General features: G+C 37.9%; 1 protein-coding gene across 1 annotated transcript in view; it reads left to right on the top strand.

Annotated features, from left to right (window-relative positions):
- The window catches only part of HNF4G (hepatocyte nuclear factor 4 gamma), a 44192-nt gene that overhangs the window by 5451 nt on the left and 17506 nt on the right, over positions 1 to 21235 (top strand). Inside the window, exons 3-9 of the mRNA XM_080381106.1 lie at positions 185 to 291; positions 3465 to 3620; positions 5803 to 5890; positions 7161 to 7313; positions 7493 to 7729; positions 8213 to 8335; positions 8722 to 21235. The exon at positions 8722 to 21235 is cut by the window's right edge and continues 17506 nt beyond it. Coding sequence (XP_080237232.1) covers positions 185 to 291; positions 3465 to 3620; positions 5803 to 5890; positions 7161 to 7313; positions 7493 to 7729; positions 8213 to 8335; positions 8722 to 8840 — 983 coding nt within the window. The 3' untranslated portion in view covers positions 8841 to 21235. The remainder of the gene's footprint in view (positions 1 to 184; positions 292 to 3464; positions 3621 to 5802; positions 5891 to 7160; positions 7314 to 7492; positions 7730 to 8212; positions 8336 to 8721) is intronic.

The raw sequence follows: 21235 nt of genomic DNA, 5'->3' as shown, positions 1-21235 counted from the left end.
AACAGTATACAGGTAAAGACCATAAACATGTATTGTCATCTTTCCTCATTACTTAAAGCTAAAAGCACAAGGTCTTTTTTTAATATCATACGTTTTGATTCTTATAGTTATATAGTAAACTTCTGAAATGATATTGTGTGGCAATGTCTACAAGTCAATAAACGAGATGATTATTCTTTTCCAGCTGTACAAAATGAACGGGACAGGATAAGCACAAGAAGAAACACTTTTGATGGCTGCAACATTCCCTCTATTAGCACATTGTCACAAGCTGAGACACTCTCCCGTCAGGTACTGAGATCTGCCACAACATTATTTGATTACTTTAACACCATTTTTCTGAAGTTAAATATTTTTCAGTTTCTTATTGTATTAAGCATAATTATTGAGATTACTTTTTTCTACTTCCAAATGCACCCAGTTTCCTCTTCCCAATGAAAGAATCAGTGATAGAATACATTCTTAAAGCAAAGTCAATAAAAAAATTCCACTTTGTACAGGAAAATATGTCCTAGGCACCTTTCTTAATAAAGCTTTATGGTTCTTACTGCTTTTAAATCAGTTCTGTCTCAGGCAGCTGGTGGCATCTATCTATCCTTGAGGCTGGCTTTCCCATGAAACATTAAGGAAAAAAATTGTCCAAAGCCATTACATTCAAAGGGGTGTGGACACTCATTTCCTTACATTCTTTTGAAAATCCCATTTTTAATATCCTTAGACATTATAAATAAGGCAAACAGAAGTGTTCCAACTACAGACTCTATTCACATCTCGCTTTTAAATTTTCTTTGTCTCATCTGAACTTCATTTTCTTTTTTTTTTTTTTCTCCTATCCAATCAATTGCTGAATGGAACAGTCTCCAGTCCTTTTCTGCACCTCAGATAAATCATGGTCATTGATTCTGCATTCTTGCACCTCTTACTAACTTAGAATTTAACTGCCACCTTTATGATTTCATGCTGACTGATTTATACATCCCCAAATGTTTTGTAATCTCATCCTTTATCAGCATCGCTCTTAGGGTGGAACTGTCTGTAAAGAATTGATGCAGGAATTACTGGGTGATAGTCTTTGGCATGTATTGCATGTCTGGGCAGACTAGATGAACATAATGGACCTTCCTACCTTTCATACCTATACAGTATGAAAAATATACCTATTTTTACCTCCTTAGTAATTCCTTGAACTTGCTTATTGTGCTTTTTTTCGGTGTGTGTTACTCCCTTAATCATTTCCAACTGGTATATGCAATTCAGGAATAAGAGTTGTCTTAAACAGAATCACATCTTCAGCTGTTCCTGCCACAAAGTTCTTGTTGGGTGGTAGATTCCAGGCCTAAAGCATCACCTTGTGTATACACAAATTTATTCTACTTATTACTGGGTATGTTGTAGTAGGGGGTAATTGTTCCCAGTATGCCAAGCATATATGAAGATACACTCTTGTCCTCAAAGACCAAGAGGTCACGTTAACATGATGGAAAAGTGAAGTCTTTAAAGTCCTTGTTTTTCACTCAATCTAATGGATTTGTAAGATGAGTTCAATCCTGACGGGAGACTTGGAGGAGGTGGTAGTGTCACTAATCATTGGCCATGTCCTTCAGATGTGATACCGCATGAATCTCATGAATTCCCAGCAGAAGCTCACCAAGTAATTTCAGCACAGAGTCTATAGTTTGTCCTATAAGATGTAATTTATAAGGATGCATAGCTCTGATTAAAAGATGTTAATGGAAGGACAATGCATTAAGTTCATGAGCCAGTAAGTCTTAACAGTTAAACAATATACCTGTTCTTTACCTTCCTGAATTAACTTCTAGTTGGTACATGGTAGTCTGTTTTTCTGGTAGATCAGAGTGCCTCCTGCTATCAGAACTCTCTGTGTAGGCACTTTTGAATCATGATCAAGACTCCTCTTACTCTTCTGGAAAATGTGAAATCTGTTTAATTTCATTTACTCTGTTTCTGCACTGAATGTTTTCTTGACTGAATCATTCTGGTAGCTCTCACCTGAATGTTATCCACTATTTTCAACTTTGTTTTTGTAGAACAGATGCCAGAAATGGACTCATGATTACAGCAGGGATTTCACAAATGCTCTGTCTACAAAAAGACAATACCGCTAACCTTTTCCCTACATGATAGCCTTTGAATTATGTATCAGAGGATTTTTTTCACCTGCCTAGCTGTTGTATTTCCCTGAGAACTAATGTTCAGCTGGTTAACTGCCATTAATATCTAAGCTGTTTCCAGTGTTTTAGACTACTGAATTATGAAGGAAGCACTGAGCTTTAGTTCAGAAGTGCAACTCCTTTTGACCACCCAAGGATAATGGGATTTCACCACAGATCCCACTGGGGGATTTAAGATGGATCTGGGAATGAAGGGGATCTGGTAGGAGTCAACCTAAATAGCATCCACCATCCTGAAATGTGTAGGTACACAGCATTAGAAGACCAAACAAATATTTTTTGGGGGGTGGGGTGTAGGTGGGTGGGAAGGAGATAATCACACTACAGAATTTCCTGCTTTCTGTAAAACATAAGGTGAAAATCAGTTTCATATGCCTTGTACAGTGGTGGGGTTTTGTTGTGCTGGGATCCTTTCTCTTTCTTTTTCTCTTTTCCTTTTCCTTTTTCTTTTTCCTCTTTCGTCTTCATCTTCGTCTTCTTCCTTGATATGATAGCAACTATAAACTCATCTTCTCTTCTCAGGCTTGGTTTTATCTTAAGCTGTCTTTCCTGCCTAGCTTAAAAGCAACCCTGATTTTGTTCCTTTCTTTGAAAAGTCATTAAGAATTTCAGGTTTTGGCTCAGTGATTACATGAAAGTACCCTAGCTTCAGACCCAGAAAGATATTGCTCTCTTCTTATTTCACAGAACACTGTTCACTGCAGGTGGTCTAATGCACACTCATATCCTTTACATTTGCTCTGAAATGTCTCAGGCCTCCGCCTATACTGCCGCTTCATCATTACAAACCATTCTCCTCCAGGCACTAAAACCCCCTGTTTTACCTTCTAAAGTTAATGATACTTATCTTTTCACTAGAAGAGCATGCTACCCCCTTAACTCTTTCTTCCTTTGCCCTTAATGTTACTGCATGCCCCTGTGAGCTCTTTTTTCTTTCTGAAATGAGGTAAATGTCAACCATTGTAAAGGAATAAAAACCCCCACCTCACCCCTACAAATTATCAGGGCTCGGGTATATTAAAAATAGTATTTCAGAATGAGGAGATATTGTGTCATGATATAAATAGTGTAATTTTTAACATACTGTAATACACACTGGTAGTAATGAGAAATGAAAGATTTATGTGCAGACTAATTGTCCATATGGTCAAGGAAATTCTCAAGAGTATGCATGATTACTGATGTGATTTTTTTCTTAAATATGCTGTTAACCACTGAAAATTCAGTTATATGTAATTTAACATTGTTACTTTTTTCTCTCACTATGGCCAGATCTCAGTCGCCAGTCCTGGTGCTAGCACTGACATAAATGTTAAGAAAATCGCTGGTATTAGTGATGTCTGTGAATCTATGAAGCAACAACTTTTGGTGCTGGTGGAATGGGCTAAATACATTCCAGGTTTCTGTGAGTTACCACTGGATGACCAGGTATAAGAGGAGACCAAAGAGAGGGGTTTAATTACTGTCCCGCTATTTCTGTGATATTTAAATGTTACAATTAAACACTCATTTTTTGGTAGCTGAGTGCTAGGTCTACCATCTTAATGGTTTTTAAACTTATGAAATAGCACCACCACAAAAAAGACCCAAACAGAGGAAATTGATAAGGCTCTAGTACACTAATGAAAAGAAGCAGCAACCTACTATGTCTTTAATTGTTTTGTGCTTTGTGTATTGTTTTGGAAGCAGAGATACCAACCTGCATGGAAAAATGAAAAAAATCTTGTAAAAAAAAGCCATGTTTTTTTCAGACCTTGCAAAGTGTTTATTTCATGTTCACCCTTCATTGTAATATGGTTTAAGACAGCATGTTATTTAATCTGAACATGTCTTCTCTACTTGGAAAAAATAAAATCCATTAGTATCTCAAACAAATGCCAAACATACTGATATCAATCCATAGCAAATAATCTTTCATATAATACAGTGTAGTAAAATTATATTGTATATAATAAGCGCAGGGGAAAAAAGCACCAAACCTTGAAAATTCTTAAGGGTTTTTATGACAGAGGTCTGATCTATCATTACATCTGCAATATATCCTGATATATCACTGGCTTTCAGAGTAAGTTGTGCTAGCACACTTGGAATCAGTGTCTCCATGTTGCGGTGAGCAGTTCCCTTACCGGCTGCCTGGGCAGGAGGTTAATTCATGGCTCAGGATCTCTTGATTCCAGTCCACCAAAATCTGACTCAGCTTGAAAGTGACTTTATGAAGTTGAATTGTGTAATTCCTCCTTTTTGCCTCCTCAGTCTCTCAGTTTTTAGGAAAATCCTGTAAGGACGGTTAAATCCTCCTTGGGTTTGAGACTCAAACTGAGTCATTCCCTCTTATACTTTTCCCCAGGAATACAGGGTGTTTCAGCCCACAGAAGACCCCTCAGATAGGACCTTGATGTCTTTTCAGACCCACAGAGTGTGATATGTGTGCACAATCTCAACATACTGGAATAATTTAAAAATCGGTTCATGTAAAGAATAGAATTTTTTAATGCATTGGTTACACAAGAGCAACAAAAGTGAGCAAAAATATTGCTGTTTTTATTTTTAAGATGGCATGAAGGAAAAGAGAAGGATCAGACCTCATTAAAAAGCTCCTGTATTTAAAAAAAAATATAAGATATCACCTTAGAAAGATAGGCTGAAAGCACCCCTGCGGTGCTTGAAGAGTACATGTTGGGAAATAATCCAGAACATTAAGTACCTAAGAAGAGTGTGACAAAGGTATTGGGAGTTAAAACAAATGCCACTTTTGCATTTGTGATAGCCTTTCTAAGGGGCATTGTGCATTTAATTAAAAAATAAACAGTCTGGTTTTGAGCAAACGATTCCTCATGTGGGAATCAGCCTATTTACAAACCCTAGAGCAGGCCGGAGCAGATAAGTTAGCTCTACTGACAAGCTGAAAAGTCTTCACACATTAAGAATTCCTAGGTGCTGTGTACCTTTACATCACGCGTAAAGTACTGGCTTGGATTCGTAAGAAAATAATTACTTGCCAAGGAAGGAGTTCCTTGAGAAAATAGAGGCTAGTGCTGAAGTTTCAAACAGATACTAGAACCAAGGAAAGTAAATAGGTGACAGAGAGTAATGTAATGACCACATTTTAAAGTGTCTTCCCGGGATGAATCAGGTTTCTTCTTTGTTGATGGTAGTGGATATTTTAGCATATCTGGTTTTGTTGGGGAAAAAGCTCTTTTGAGTGTCCCATAAATTTTTCATTCAAGGTGAGAAAAATGAAACACTGATAGTGCCGAATATTCTGTAACAGTTCATTCCAGCCCACCAGAGTCTTTAGTGTCAACTTAAAATTCCAGAGAAAACTGTACTAGGAAATAAATGCAAGTATGTATTTATTGAGAAGTATTTTGCAGAGCTGTATGTTTAAAATATAGACCAAATGCTAGAACTAACAGGGGATGATAATTATAGTGTACTGCTAGTACAGTGTTTTTACATTCACTGTACATTTTTACATTAGAATTTTAAAAATCTTAAACATGTACCTATAGCTGAATGCACTCACAGTAATATGCATCCTCATTTCTTTTACCCTTATTGAAACTTACTGCTTTATTGTCTAATTAGAGTCTGCTGTTTTTTTCTTGAGGTTGCCCTGCTAAGAGCACATGCTGGGGAACACCTGTTGCTTGGAGCAGCAAAACGGTCCATGGCGTATAAGGACATTTTACTTTTAGGTAAATATTGGTTTTGTTTTAATTAATAATGATGATGTTGTAGTACATTAGCAACCATGTAATCACTTAAGTAGGACAACTGATATGGCACAATCAAAGCAATGCATTCTGTGAATGCTAAATAGCTATTTAATGGTATAATGTCACGTGCCCCCTTCCAGCAAAAGAGGTGAACAGCTTCCTGTGAGTTAATACGGCTAAAGGTTTAAATGGATACCAGAAGCCACAACTTAAGGGGGTGGCTGGCAGATTTTCTCCTTACATGAACATCCTTTCTGCACCTTTGTCCCATAAAAAAAACAGAACACAAAAGCTCCATAAAACCTCTTTGATTAAGAGAGGAGCAGCCAACCTGTGGCCCATGTACTAATTTCAGTCTTTGTGAAAACCATTTATTTGGAGCTTTCTCAAGAGCCCTTCAGACACAGTCAGAGAACACCCTATAGACTAAAAAGTTGGATAGCCTGTTCCCTGCAATTCGCTTTCCCAGGAGCCCTCTCACTGCTGCCTTGGCAGTCGCCAAGTAGCCATCATACAAACAGCATACCTGTTGTCCTGTGCCACGTGGGAGACGGGTGAATCCATGGCACAGTGAGCAGTCATGCCTGCATAAGCATATTCTTGGTCACTTGAAGTGGATCCTTCACTGGGTTATATGATATAACTTATGTTAGATCACTTCTGGACAGAAGGTGAATTAAGATGCCGTGATGGAGACTTCTTCAAAATATCAATTTAAAATTAAAACATAAATTAAAAACTTATTTTGTACTGAAAATTTTTATGATGCTTATGGTTTTTCTTAGGAGTAACAAAAGCTTCTGTTAGAAAAAGAATTCCTGGTGTCTCCTCTGGAAGAAGGCTTCTTCGACCATTGATGAATCCTGATCATTCAGTTTGGAATATAGTATTTTAATGGGGGAAGAATAAATTTTAAGATCAGTTTATAATTATATTTATCTATTACATAAAGTTGAAGGCCTACTTGCTCCATACTTGTGCATTCAAATATGGACCTCAGTTCTATGGGCTAATCGGTTACTGTACATGTTGGCATATTTATGTGCACAGATTATTTACTGGGTGACAGCTGTATTTTGCACTTACTCTGTTTGCAAACAGTTTTGTATGACACAAAGGAAAGTTACTACTCAAAAAAATATTAATTTGATTAAGCGAAATGAGATACGCTTTTGAAAATGGGCTTCATCTAGTATGTTGCATCAAAGTCTTTATACCAATCTGCATGTTGGTATTCTTTCTCTCTAAGGCAACAATTACATAATCCATCGCAACAGTACTGAAGTAGAAATCAGCCGAGTGGCAAATCGGATTCTGGATGAATTAGTTCGACCCTTCCAGGAAATTCAAATAGATGACAATGAGTATGCTTGCTTGAAAGCAATTGTGTTTTTTGATCCAGGTACTTTTTCAAAAATATCTCTCAGAATTAATTTAGATGTGATTATATTGGAAGTAATTTTTGTTGAGGTACCATGTGCTCGTGTTATATACCTGGATGGAAAAGAATAAAATGAAAAAAGTAAGATGCTCCTCCCAAATCATAATCTGTCTTGACTTTAAGATTTTGTCATTTTTAAGATGCAAAAGGCCTGAGTAATCCAATGAAGATTAAGAACATGCGGTTCCAAGTCCAGATCAGTTTAGAGGATTATATTAATGACCGTCAGTATGACTCCCGAGGAAGATTTGGTGAACTTCTGCTTCTACTGCCCACACTCCAGAGCATCACTTGGCAAATGATTGAGCAAATACAATTGGTTAAACTATTTGGAATTGTTAAAATTGACAGTTTACTTCAGGAAATGTTACTGGGAGGTAGGATAACAGCTTGTTAAATTTACTATGTTGTATTATGTTGAATTTAGCATACATCATGAGGGGATCATGATGTAAGCAAGCACTCTGACTGTTGCCTTGCTGGCTGAGCTTTGGGTCATATAATTGTTATCTAAAGCCTTCTTGTCTTGGCTGCTCATCTTATTAACTCAGTCCTACAACCTGAGATTGTGCTGTGTTCTTCTCAGTCATTGCTGGATATCTAGACATACAATTCCCTAGGCACGTGGAAGAATCCCTACAAATACTTCATGAAATCCACTGTTAATGCAGTCAAAACAGAGAAAACAAATACGGTGCTTAATGTGGTTGGTCTGGTTAAATTGTTTAATGAATACCCAGAGGCAATTATTCAAATTGCCAATCAAAATATTTGCTCTGCAGAAATGTAATTACTGAAGTTTAAGTTGCTGGTGACAGCTTGGTCTTTTGAATTAATAAATGCTCATGTTATTTTTGCAGGTACTTCTAATGATGCCAGTCATCTGCATCATCCAATACATCCTCACTTAGCCCAAGATCCATTAACTGGCCAAACTGTCCTCATAAGTTCAATGTCTGCTCCTTTACATACAGAACAGATTTGTAAGTAATTGCAAGTTAGCTTTCTGTCATAACATGTCACTGTTATATTTAAAAATATTATTTAGATTGGTGGCTCCTCAATGCTCAAAGTTATTTCATCAGCGTTCTTACAGTAAAATAATTGTGCATTAGAACCTTATGTATATAGTGTTAAGTAAGAGACTTTGACCTGAATTTAATATTTAAAAAATTCATCACCATTCTGATATGTGATTGTTTTCACATGCACAATTTTTAATAAACTAAAAATTCTGAGAATTAAAATATTCTGTTTCCCTAGCATGCCTAATCTAACAGAACTTCCGTTCAGCACAGTAGTATCTATCTCTGTATGCAGAGTAGGTCAGAATGTAAAAATACATAATCGTTTCTATATTCTTTTTCAGCAACTCCAGAAACTCCATTACCTTCCCCTCCTCAAGGCTCTGGGCAAGAATACAAAATGTCTACAAATCAGGCTTCAGTCATTGCACAGCAATCTATTTTGAAACAAAAACCATTGTGATGTTTCTGTCTGTCTTACTTGTCCTTTCTTCCTTCCTTCCTTCCTTCCTTCCTTCCTTCCTTCCTTCCCTTCTTCCTTTTTATGCACTAGATAAATTGGTAGGACACTTGCACATTTAAAATCTCAGGATTAAAAAGGAAATTATTTCCTCAGCAGCCACTGCTGTGGGTGTTTCTTAAAACACCTCATGATTTGGAAAGTAATACTGTTCTGACTGCCACATAAAACTGTAACTGTGGACACTGCAGTCTGACAAATATGTATAAAGGTTGATATGAGTTTTAGATCTTATACCTGCACAGATTCATTTTTTATTTCCTGTTTTAGTTGTTGTCTTAATATTATTGTTTTAAATGTGTATATATTTTTTTAATTGTGGCAGAACTGGTTAGTGCTTGTTTAGCTGTGAATTGCAGGCACAAAAAAGTGGGTTGATCAGACAAAACTTAAGATTCCATTAATTCCTCCCTGCTTAGTTATTTGTATGAATCAGAGGTCCTGCCATAGGCTAATTCGTTTGAAGACTTTTTAAAATCTGTATACAAAGTAATTTCTGTATCAGTCAATTGGACAGTGCCAAGGCATAGGTGCTAGCATTTATATTGCTAAGTACTTAGAACAAGGACTAGTATGTTTTCTGGTCAGGACTAACTATTACTTTCCCAAGCAATTTCTGGGCACACTTTGGGGATTAGGCCAGTCCAAAGACACTTTATACCAGGTACTTTGGATATGGCCACCTCTCTTCAGGGGCACAGAGAGTATAACTAGGAATATGGCCAGACCATGCCACTTGACCTCAGGGCTGGATGTAGACTTTGTACTGTTCAATTTACTAGTGTAAATGTTAGCCATTGTGTTTATTTGCCTAACTGGCTAATGAATATATGTTTTAGCAATCACTCTAAAATTCAGCTACAGAGAAACTGTAGTTATGTAGCAGCACTGTGTCTGGAGAGGTACGGCTTACTGACTCAAGCAGCAAATGTGCCTGAGTTCAGTTCCAGATGTTCCTGGTTTGAGCCATGGTATTTCAAGCTAGAAGGCAGCAAGCACACCAGATACTCATCCTCTGGATTTTTAAGAGTTTTCAGAAGACTGGGATGAATTGATTTACTGTGACGAGCCCTCTTCTTCTCCTCTTCCTTCCCTTCCAGTCTGGGGGGATCCAACACTAAGTTTTGTATCTGGAGTCTGTAATAACAAACCCATCTGGATTTGGACCCTCTGTGGATTTGCACAAGGGGGACCTTGTGACACATACTCACTTGGACATATACTTACTCAGTTACAATTTGTGAAGACAATCTATTATGATACATAAAGTGATATGTTGTTCATACAACACTGACATCATAACAAAATCACCACTTTGCACAATGTATTTATTCCAGAAACGAATGATTTTCCTTTAGTACTTTAAAGTAGACTTTCTTCCCAGATGTTATGTAAGAGAGAAATGGAGGGTGGAAAAAGGAGAGGAAAATATTGCTGTTTGATGAACTATTGCAAAGAGAAAACAGTGGAGTCAGAAATTCCGCAAGGTCAGATATTGATCATCCTGAACCAGACACCTGCATTAACTGCAGCATCCAAAGATGGGTGATGTTATACCTCTGGCATTTGAAAGTTGCTCAAACTGGTATGATTCTTCAGATACGTTTTTGCAGGTGGGAATTGCACCACAGTAATTGCTGAGCTGACCTGAACTTTCAACAGGCTTTAATGAGAATACACTTACCACCAGGTAGATGCTGTGGTTTTTGATGTTATTTTAAAGTAGTTGCTTTTGCAAAGTCTGTGTACAGTAGCCCTTAATGTGTACCTTTTGCTTTTTAGAGTGTTTTTCTTTTTGCTGTTTACTGTTTAGTTTTTATCAGTGCATTGTTCTTTTTACAAATCCCTTTTAATATGAGTTTTTATGACAGAATAAAGTACTGAAGTTTTGCCATTAACTTTAGGGGAATCTGAACTGTGCTGTTTTTATAAATTGGCCACCAATGCTTTGTGGAGAAAGAAAAAAGTAAAGCATGCACGAGAAATACCAAGCAGCCCAAAAGTTGACTGATGGAGGTTACTTTTGTGTACCTGTCATAGAAAGAATGCTGGACTCAAGTTGGCTCTGCATGACTTTACTGGGTCGGATTAATTAAGTTGGTCGCATAAACATGGCGGTATTGGTTCTGACTAAAAACATTTAACTGGAAATAAAAAGTAATCCCCAAGTTGGCCACCCTTGCCTTATATAAGTGATCTGAATAATAGCTTAATGGGTTTAGTTTTTACACTGTACTTTAGATATAAAGTGTACAGTTAAATGTTGTCACACACTGCCAAAATGTACTGGATGAAAAATATACTTTAGTATTTTATCTGACAAAAAGTTGTTATCTATTTTGTACGATATATTACATTTTTGAATAAGAACACCACCACTGTAATTTATTGGGAAAAGCTGATTTATTTTATAAATGTAATGTTATTTTTGTAAACTTAATTATGAAAAATCAGAAATGATTAGCTTTGTTAAATATTAAATTATAATGAGATGTAACTTTATATGTTTGAATTTCGATACCAAGTTTTTGTGTTGAGCATTTGGAATTGAAATGGTTGCTGGAAGTATTTCAAATGGACTGTTTTTCATCAAAGCTCAATAAAGAAAAATGAATGATCCGAATGACACATTTGCCTTTTGGTAAATTTTTTACTATTCAGATAAACAATGACAATGCTTTATATTGCTTATGTTATGAATGAATATAAAACTGTAACATGCTTTCATGTCTGCAGTATTCACAGCATCACAGAATGGCTGAGGTTGGAAGGGACCTCGGGAGGTCATCTTATCCAACCCCCCTGCTCAAAGCAGGATATTGAAATCATATGAAAGAATATGATGGCAACATTTTAGTTGATTCTACTGTAACATGGCAAAGTATTACATAGCTACGGGTTTTAATTTTTAGTTCTGACTCAGAAAAGAACTGAAGCACATGCTTAATTCCATCTGTGTTTAAAATGAAGCATATGTTCAACAGCTTTTTTTTTTTTTTCTTTTCCTGGACAGAGACAACTGAACAAATCACTCCCTTTCATTGCTGTAGTGCATTGTTATTTAGGCTAATTTAGTTGCAACTAAGCAGTTATATATTTTGTAGGTAAAGACTTTGAAAACTTTAGAAAGACTCTTCAAAATACATTCTTTTAGATAACCAGCTTCTCTTCAGCATCAGAAAGTATGTTCAGTTGTATGTGTCCTTTGAATACATTTTGAGTAGAGGTGGGGTTTGGTTGGGTTTTTTGCAGTTGAATGGTGGTAATAGCACAATGAATTGGGCTGTTTACTTTTGCTCACACTGTGCTCTGGGTTGCAGAGCTGCAGGGCAAAGCTGCCATGGGAGAAAGAAGAGACTCCACTTCTGAATGCTGGAGATATTCAGGTTCTTCTGAGGAACTCGTGTCTGTGGCTGATTACTCTAGATGAAGGATTTCTCTGCCCTTTACTTGTAAATGCTGACTTGGGTGAAAGTTTATGATTTTAGGGAACAGAAGAGATTTTTTTTTCAGCATACAAAGGAGAAGACGTAGGAAAACCCCTACATCTTCAGTGCCATGAAGTGCTGACAGACTCTTCTTTAAGGATTTCCATAAGTCAACTTTACAAGCAGCTCCAATAGGTGAATCAGGAGTGCATATTTTACAAAAAGAAATGAATGTATTAACTTTTAGTTCTAAGCACTGTACAAAATTCTTCCCAACTAAGGAATTCTGAATGTGAGTAAAGGTATTTACTGAACTCCAGGAACCTTCTGCAACAGAGAATTTAACATTCTCTGAATATAAGAAAATCCATTATAGCTCCTGGTTAATGTTTGTATACTTGGCAGTTCTGTTTTCACCTCAAGGATGTCTGTCAGTCTGTGACTGACTAAAATTTTTTATGTCTTTCCAACAAGCAACATTTCTGATTGTGCGTGTCCTATATTTGTTTTATGCTAAATTATATAGTAAGCAAATATTTAGCTCCACATTTTACAGTAATTCATTAAAAAATCTGTATTGGTTTGAAAATATCTACATTTTTAATGTTGTCTCTGATGTAGAGCCATTAGCTTTCTTCTTTCTCTTCATTCTCCCTTGGCAAATGCAAGAAATGAAAAAAAAAAATATATTTACCTCCAAATTTAAAGTAATTGTGTTAACATTGCAATTGTGTTTCCCTCTCTTCTGTGTTTTTGAAATATAAAAAGAAAGATAACATAGTTGTCATCAAGGCTGGCATCAGTTACTGCTTCCTTCTGATTCCTTATTTTCTTGTGGCAAATCCAAATATCTTCATTAATTGGAAAGCCTACATGCAAATAAAAGAGCCCTCTATGAAGTCAAAATTAAAACTTGATTATAGAGAGGAGGAGTAAAGTTGCTGAACTGCAGGAAATATGTTTTCAAAAATTTCTTCCATAAAAATTACAATGCATACCTGATTTCTAATCAAAATGATAACTATTTCTATTAAAGGGTGAGGAACTTAAAGAGAAAAATGAAATATATAGACTTACACGGTGAAAGAGAACTTCCATTTTCTATCAGAAGATGGAACGTGGCAAATCATTCCCTTTGAATACCAGCATATCTAAATAGCCTCTAAACAGGATGGGCAACATCTGATCAAGATGGGGGAACAAGCATGTTATGCCTAAAAAATATTCTTATGACAATGACCTCTGTTCCTTAATGTGGTGGACCTACAATTGCTACTGGTATTTTCTGGGAGTTCATCTGAGTCGAATGTTAGTCAAAGTTGACACATTGACACTAGATTTACTGGTGGGGCTGAGAGGGTTGTCATCTCCTCACTAACATTGATGTGACAGCTGCTCCAGGTCACTTGATGGCAGTACAGCCTTGCACCAACACAGAGCTTTTAATTACCTAATGATTTTGGGCCTGACACCACTATTTTCCTTTTGCAAGGGTGAATGTCACTGATGTCTAACATGACGAGGTGAGCTTCAATGGGTGAACAGCAGCAAATGTTGAAGATTTTCCTTTACACACACTGATCAAATCAGCTAAAGCTTAGAACTGTGCTCTGAGATTAAAGAGAAAAGCCTAGAAATCCACACTTTAATTTCTTTGACTTGGATCTGAATAGCGTTGGCTGGTCTCTTTGAGTCTCATTGTAGCAAGAGTTGAACAGTTGAGAAGCTCACGTGTCTGATCAGGCTCAGTGGCTTTGTGGGTTTGGCCTCCCACGTAACCTGCTCTGCCAGTTTGTTAGTAGGTTGGCCAAACAGACAGCAGCTGCTGTTTCAATTTTATAATTATGAATGTCTTCAAGGACACCTAGCGACAAAGAATGTGCAGGGAGATGTGTCTCTGGGAGCGAAACTACCTTAAGAAGTTACAGGAGATAGTGATTGGCTAGAGAAAAATATTTTAATAGTGTATAGAATAAGATGTACCACAATCCTTCAAGGGAATTTAGTGAAAGCAGGAAAGAAAGAAGGCCCACAAAAATCTGATAGCACTGTCAATTCCATGAAGAGCCCAAGTATAACATTAGACAGCTTTGCTCAAGATAGTTTGCTTTGTGATCCAGTGTGTCACCTGCACATTGCAAACATCGGATTAAGTTGGAACAGCTGGTTATTTACATTTTTTCTTGAGCAGTTCATGAAAGGTATCCCACCCAGTTTAGCATGCCCTCAGGTGCCCCCAGACAGCTTGTTGTGATTGCTGGGCAGGGATGCAGGGAGGCCTGGGCACATTCTGCATCACTGCTCCAGGACCCTTCCTCTAAGTGTTATTTAAACACATCACTGATCACTGCACAGTAATGACATGCACTTGAAACAGGACCCTTCCTGTAGCCCATGGTAGTGCTTTACTGTCACCAATCCCCTTTTATCATTGTGTCTTGTTGCATGTGGCACAGCTGAACCTCCCAGCTGTATCACCTGCACTATGTGTGCACATGTCCTGACCGCTTTTCCTGGAGCAGCTCTGCAAGTTCCCCCACTCTGGGAACACTACAAACAGCGAGCACCCAACTGATGCTGCCAGGCCAGCAGTCAGTCACCTTGCAAAATGATCATGGTAGCAGCTGATCCATTATGTTAAGTCAGGCTTTATTTCATACTTCTCATAGGCCAACTGAGAGGAGATAAAAACTTGGTCAAGATTTTAGTTGTCTAAAGAGGCAACTTTTCAATTTGATACAACTTTGGAGAAAAAAAAAAAGCGTTGGAGCTGGTGATGTTCTCATCTGACACCTTCACATCAGCCACTCGATCTGCAGAGTGCTTGTGTCACCCTTTAGAATGGCCCCTATTTACCGCCTTTTTGAAATAAATCAACTAACTAGATTGGATTATAACAGCTATCTAGCTAAAATTATGCCAAATTCATAGAAACACAATTCTGAGATCACATAAAAATTTCTTTTTTAGTCTTTGCACTATGCCACTTATAATGAAATGGTGCAGCTTATGTTACATTTTGATCAGTAAGCAGTTGTCCCCCCGTTTTTTTGACCCTCCTCACAACTGAATGAATTTTCATGAATATGACTGCCCAACAAAGCATCCCATTATTCAGATGCCTGCCTTTTGTAATTTAAATAATGTAAGCATATGAACATAGAGATTTTGAATTAAGAGGCAAAGGCAATCTCACCAAAAGAGTTTATTCAATATATTTCCAACATCATCTATTCCAAGATGTAATTAAGATTACCATGGTCCAAGACTAATTTGCTGTGGTTTCCAAAAAGTGGAACAGATAGCAGTTGTAATAGCGGACAAGAATTTTCCATATAAAATTTTTCATTGTCATGTTAAATTTTTTAATGAGCATCAGTCTTGATCAGAAATGTAATAAAACGAAACAATACTCTAAAATATGCAGACAGATGTATTATAAAATAACAAACTTTATATATTTATGTACTGTGAAGTACACTTTTCTTTTGCAACATGAACTTTAATATCCATTTTTTATCTCAAGAGCAAAATCACAATTTAACTGTAGCATGATCTGTCCTCTATTTTAATGCAGCTTTTTTTGCAGGTTGATTAGAATTGCATCATGTGATTAAATACATAGAGGCAAATATTCCGTCCTTGTGACACTGGGCCTTTTCAGAGATTGACAGCCTGAGGTGCTGCTCATAAACCAACAAATAATTTGAAAATGAAAACAGGGATGGAGTTCTGGAGGGCAGAAGAGGAATCCACATCTCCATGATCACGAGGAAGGCACGGTTGGAGCTTTCAGGTTACAGAAAAAACATGCTTACAGAAGACAACACCTGTTAAGGAGAAATTTGTACTTTGAAGATAGAGGTAATAGTGGGAAAAAAATCCCTTAAAAAATAGTGTTGTTAGACTAAAGGGCACCCAGTTGGGGAGGACAGATTCAAGAAGGCTTGATAAGCACAGAAAGGCAGTCAGCAGAGGTACTAACACAGTACTGTTGCCTTTGCCTTTTGCACAGCACTACTGCCTTTTGCACTTCCTCAGCTTCTGGAACTATGTGAGTATGTGAAGAGGAATCTTTCTTTTGTCATGTCAGAGAAAGCTTCAGGATAGCATGGTTAACGGAGAACTTCCTTAAAAAATGAAATTTACACGCAGAAAAATCAGAAGAAATATTATTTTGATTTTGAAAACATTTACTGATCTTTTTATACAAGTCAATTTTTCTGCTTTTTTAGTGCTTTTTTTCAGATTTTAAGTGCTTGGAATTCACCATGTTACATCAGATGTCATTTTTGTGTTCTGCCTGGTGAGGGGGGAGTAGAGGCAGTGGATGAAGACATTAAAAGGCCACAAAAAAGCCAAAGCAGTGGGAACTCTCAGACCAGAATGCACCTTCACCAGCACGCTAGACAGACTCATGGGACCTACTTCAGCTAAAGCCTGTGAATGGAATTATTTGCTCAAATTACTGTCTTCAATCCTAGTATAATTTACTGATGATAAAGGTTCTTTAGTGTAATAACTATTAATTGCACTGCTCTGTCCTCTCTCTCACCTGAATTGTATCTTTGCCAGAGTAAGAGTCCTTATTTATTTATAGCTTTCAATTTTATATTGAATCCCGTGCCTGAGAATCCTTGAACCCATCAAGCCTGTAGCACTTGTGTTGGCACACGGCTAGCCCCATTTCTTGTGAGCTCAGGCTGAGGTTCCTGGGGCAAAAAAAAGCACCTACTAGAATAACTAGAAAAGGCAAGAGAGAACAGCAGCAGATTTAGAAGGGTGCAGAGCATCCTGTCATTTCTGTTACTGCCGCTGAACTCACTACCTACTATTTATGACCCCTGAACATGTTAGTGACTGCACAGTAGTTCCTCATGTCACAGGGAGATGTATGGTGACATAAAGGTCTGTATGCTGCCACTCATTTTCTCTGGGCAATCTCCATCTGGATTGTTACGGGGAGTGTTTGGCTGTTACTTCATCCCATTCTTTTGTTTAAAAAGCACAAATTCATGAGTCATCCCTTGCCTCTTTGTAGTTTTTTTCATTCATAAATACTGATGCTGAAGTATTAGTAAAAATGTAACATTCGGGCCAGTTCTTAGCTGATGCATTTCACTTGCTCTACTACTTACCTTAATAATATCATTTTCCAGCAGTGTTTATCTTCTAATACCACTCAATTTTATTACAAGGTAGCTTAAGATTTTGATTTAAGTTTATGTTGTGACCATGGGACAGTAATGAGGAATACCAGTATTTCTGTAAATGAGGTATTGCAGTCAGAGTGTGTGCTACAACGCTTTAAAGCTGCTCTTCTCTGAAGTTCTGTATTTTGGGTGCAATGTGTATTACAGGTTGATCCCCAGTACACACAAACCAATTCACCAATTTAGTCCTCATTATTTCCTGTCACTTTGTTTTAAACTACATTCAGCACAGGAGACAAAGCTGTGCCTATTGTCCACGGTCATTTGCTTTATATATGGAGACACTGAGAATTATTTATTGACCTTTGAAGTAGAGTGTCAAGCTCCTTTAATATTCTTTCATTTCAGATGATGAGGAATACAACTGAGAGTGCTTGGTCATTCCCATGTGACTTGTGTCCTCCGTGGTAATGAGGCTAAGTGGTGCGGATGACCCCTAATCTAAGAAAGGAACAGCAGAGCGCCTGCTCCAGCATGTCTGTAGGGCTACATCACCCTGTAACTGGAAGAGAGTTACTTTCTGCTTCTTTTCTGTGACATAAAGATAGCCTAGCCTCCACTAAAGCTGCTGCTCCAATGGCATGGTTCTTATTCATGCATTAGGTATTTTGCTTTTTTATATGAAAAATATTACAGTGCAATATTATGACACAATACAAAACACTAGAATATTATTGGAAGGAAATATTTGCTAAAGAGCACAGCAAGCCTACCTTGGAGTTTCATAAGTAAGCAAACTCGAGGAGAGATAGCAGGAGTCCTATTATTTTTGCTCATATAGAAATTAAGAGTATCTGGGTGTTGCTTACTAATGTAACCTACTGTATACAAATAAGCACCTGCCTTCAGAGCATGATGTAGAGCTCTTTAGGCTGCTAAGACATTTGAGATACAATCTGAAAAAACACTTAGCACACTAACCCAATCCAACAGAGCACTTAAGTGTCATGGCCTAAGACTCATGGCTGACTTTGTTGGAGCTGCTTATAAGCTTAAAGATGAGTGCACTCTGGCATGCTGTGTAGGGGTAGGCAGCATGCCACTGCATGCCACCCTGCCAGATGGAAAATACTTCAGTGCTGCAGCCTGTCATGCAAACTATTGCTGATTCAGCCACAGTAGTTTAAAAAAACAACTTTCAGCAGAATGGATGCTCTCTTCTATCCACAGGAAACACTGTCAGAAGACAAGATGCAGACCGAGCTAAGCATCCTCTATAAATGGCAAAGGCTCCCCCACCTCTTCAACATTTTGAACATAAAATCAATAAGAGGTAGAAAATTCGGATTTTTACCCCTGGACTTCGGTGAAAGTTTTGAAGGGACCGAATAACTCTTTCCACCTGCGTATGAAATGTTGTTGGAACTGAATGCTCAGCCATCAGCTGGGTAGAAGGTTTTGTCCTGTCACAAAGCTATGCTCACAAATAGAGTTACAATCACATCCTTGCAGCAACATCTGTGATTGAATGGACTATGGGAGCCCGCACTATGTTCTAATACCTTTAGACACAGACCCTCTCAAAATGGATCTAGTGATGGGAACTTTGTGCTATAGCTAATACGTAAATCTAAATTTTGGTACCAATCTGCAAAGATATTTTGGCATGGAATTACTGCTGAAATCAATGGAAGTTGGGTACCTAAACAATAATTGAGTGCCCATGTATCTGTGAGGTTCTGTGCCTTTGATCTCAAAATCTGTCAGTCCATCTCATTACGAGCTCTACATTTACTTAAAAAAAATATAAGAGGTATGAATTAAGGATAAGATTAATTAATAGTGGCATTAACTGTAGCAAAGCAAAGAGATAGATTGCACTGACAGAGAAACTGGAAAGGATAATGGATTTAATGGCATGTGTACTAATGGAAAAAAATAACCTACTGCATGAGACTGTCATATCTGAAAAAAATGTGGCTACCATTTACAGTTCATATAGGGACAAAAAGGTTTATACACTAGCAGTATATAAATCACTGAAAAGAGTAAGCTGAGATCTTTATAATAGCAGTGATATATTTTCCCTTGTGGAAGCCCTAGCCCAATTTTGTATCTACAGAATCTGTCTGGCTCAAGGGGCTGACCTATCTCAAACACCCAGTGCTAGGGAGGGATGCATCCTGAGTGGAGACACTTTGTCTCTGAGCAAACACCCATTGAGGAACAAGAATGAAACCTCTTGTCTTCATTTACTACTGGACAACACAGGGAACTCATCATTTAGCCTACCAGCTGCTATGGTTATGGTTTAAAATATGTCCCCAAGCAGGGTAAGGGCAGAGCCCCTAAATCAAGACTGAGAATTTGACTAGTGGGCAGTAAACTGGCTACTTACATTCCTAGTACAGATACCTCCCGTGTGGGAATTCACATGTGTGCTAAGCACCATGCTAGCAATTAAAAGGCAGAACAGGACACTGTCTCCTTCTTCACTGCTTTGCTTGACTGGGCTGTGGATCTCCATGAGGAAACATGGTGCCGATACATGGGCCAGATTTCCAGGCACGATGGCTAAGTGTACAGTCTGATTTGGGGAGGAAAGGAGGAAATGCACAGGAAGAGGAGCTCTTACCTAAGTCCTCCCCTTGTCCTGGGCTGCTGTGTGCAGGGCCAGCCCTCGGGCACAGGTTAGAGCAGCCTTGAGGCTATCTTGCTAAGCAGACAGATCCCTCTGCAAGTGCAAGATTACTCCCAAAAGAATGTTATCGACTGCTGCATTCAATCTGGTTTTAAATGATTCATGTACTAATTGAGCTTCTACTATTTACCAGCTGAAATATCATTTGACCTCCCTGTTAGGGAACAGAGCCTTGTTCCAGTGTCCTGACAATTGTCATTGTGTAATTGACCACCACCACAAAAAAAATTAAACAAGTGGCTGCAGAACGAATTCTGCTGATTGAATTTGCTGTGTGAGAGTGATTGAGTAACTACAGTGCTGCAGCTGTTTTTTTCAAGCAACAAAACTACAAAATGCTTCAGGGCACCAATGCAAATGGGCAGAAACCAGAATCCAGCACAAACCGGGAATAACACTCCCCAGTGAATTACTTGTTCAAATGCCCTAGCTCATGCTAGTCATAGAAAAAATAGTTGAAAACAGTATGTGATTTTCATTATAACTATTTACTAAATCCCAGAATACTTGAAAGATGAGGTAACAAAGGAACAGAAAGGTGATCTAAAGGGTTGCTGACAGAATTATTCTGACAAATACTCAGTTGACTAGTGGGCTTGTATTTCCAGTAAGTATATACTGACTGAAAGAATCCCTTCTTTCCCTCCAATCTTTTGGTTGTTTGGGTTTGTTGTTGTTGTTTTTTATTAATTAATGCATCTTAAAACGCTTATTTATGTTTGGGCAGAGCATCTCTACAAGCATTCATCTCTGCCACAAAAGGTTTGGCACAGATCCTTTTCTGTCCAGTACTCATCTTCTCCCAGAGCACAGGTTTGTATTGATGCCCCAAACAGTGATACAGTGTGGTACAGCTAAACTGGCCTTCTATAAACATCAGGTTGCAGGGAGATGGCTGCAGTGTCATCTAGTGAGTGTCCAGAAGAACTGGGGAGACACTTGTTGAAGTAACTAGACAGAAGGTCACAAGGGATTAACTACAAATGCATTTCCATAATGGCCTGGCATATTCTCCCACTCTTTCTTCAGAAAGGAAAGTCAATTTTTAGCCTTGAA

This window comes from Falco punctatus, assembly GCF_963210335.1.
Source record: "Falco punctatus genome assembly, chromosome: 3".
Classification (NCBI taxonomy): Eukaryota; Metazoa; Chordata; class Aves; order Falconiformes; family Falconidae; genus Falco; species Falco punctatus.
This window is presented reverse-complemented; position numbering and strand designations above follow the sequence as displayed.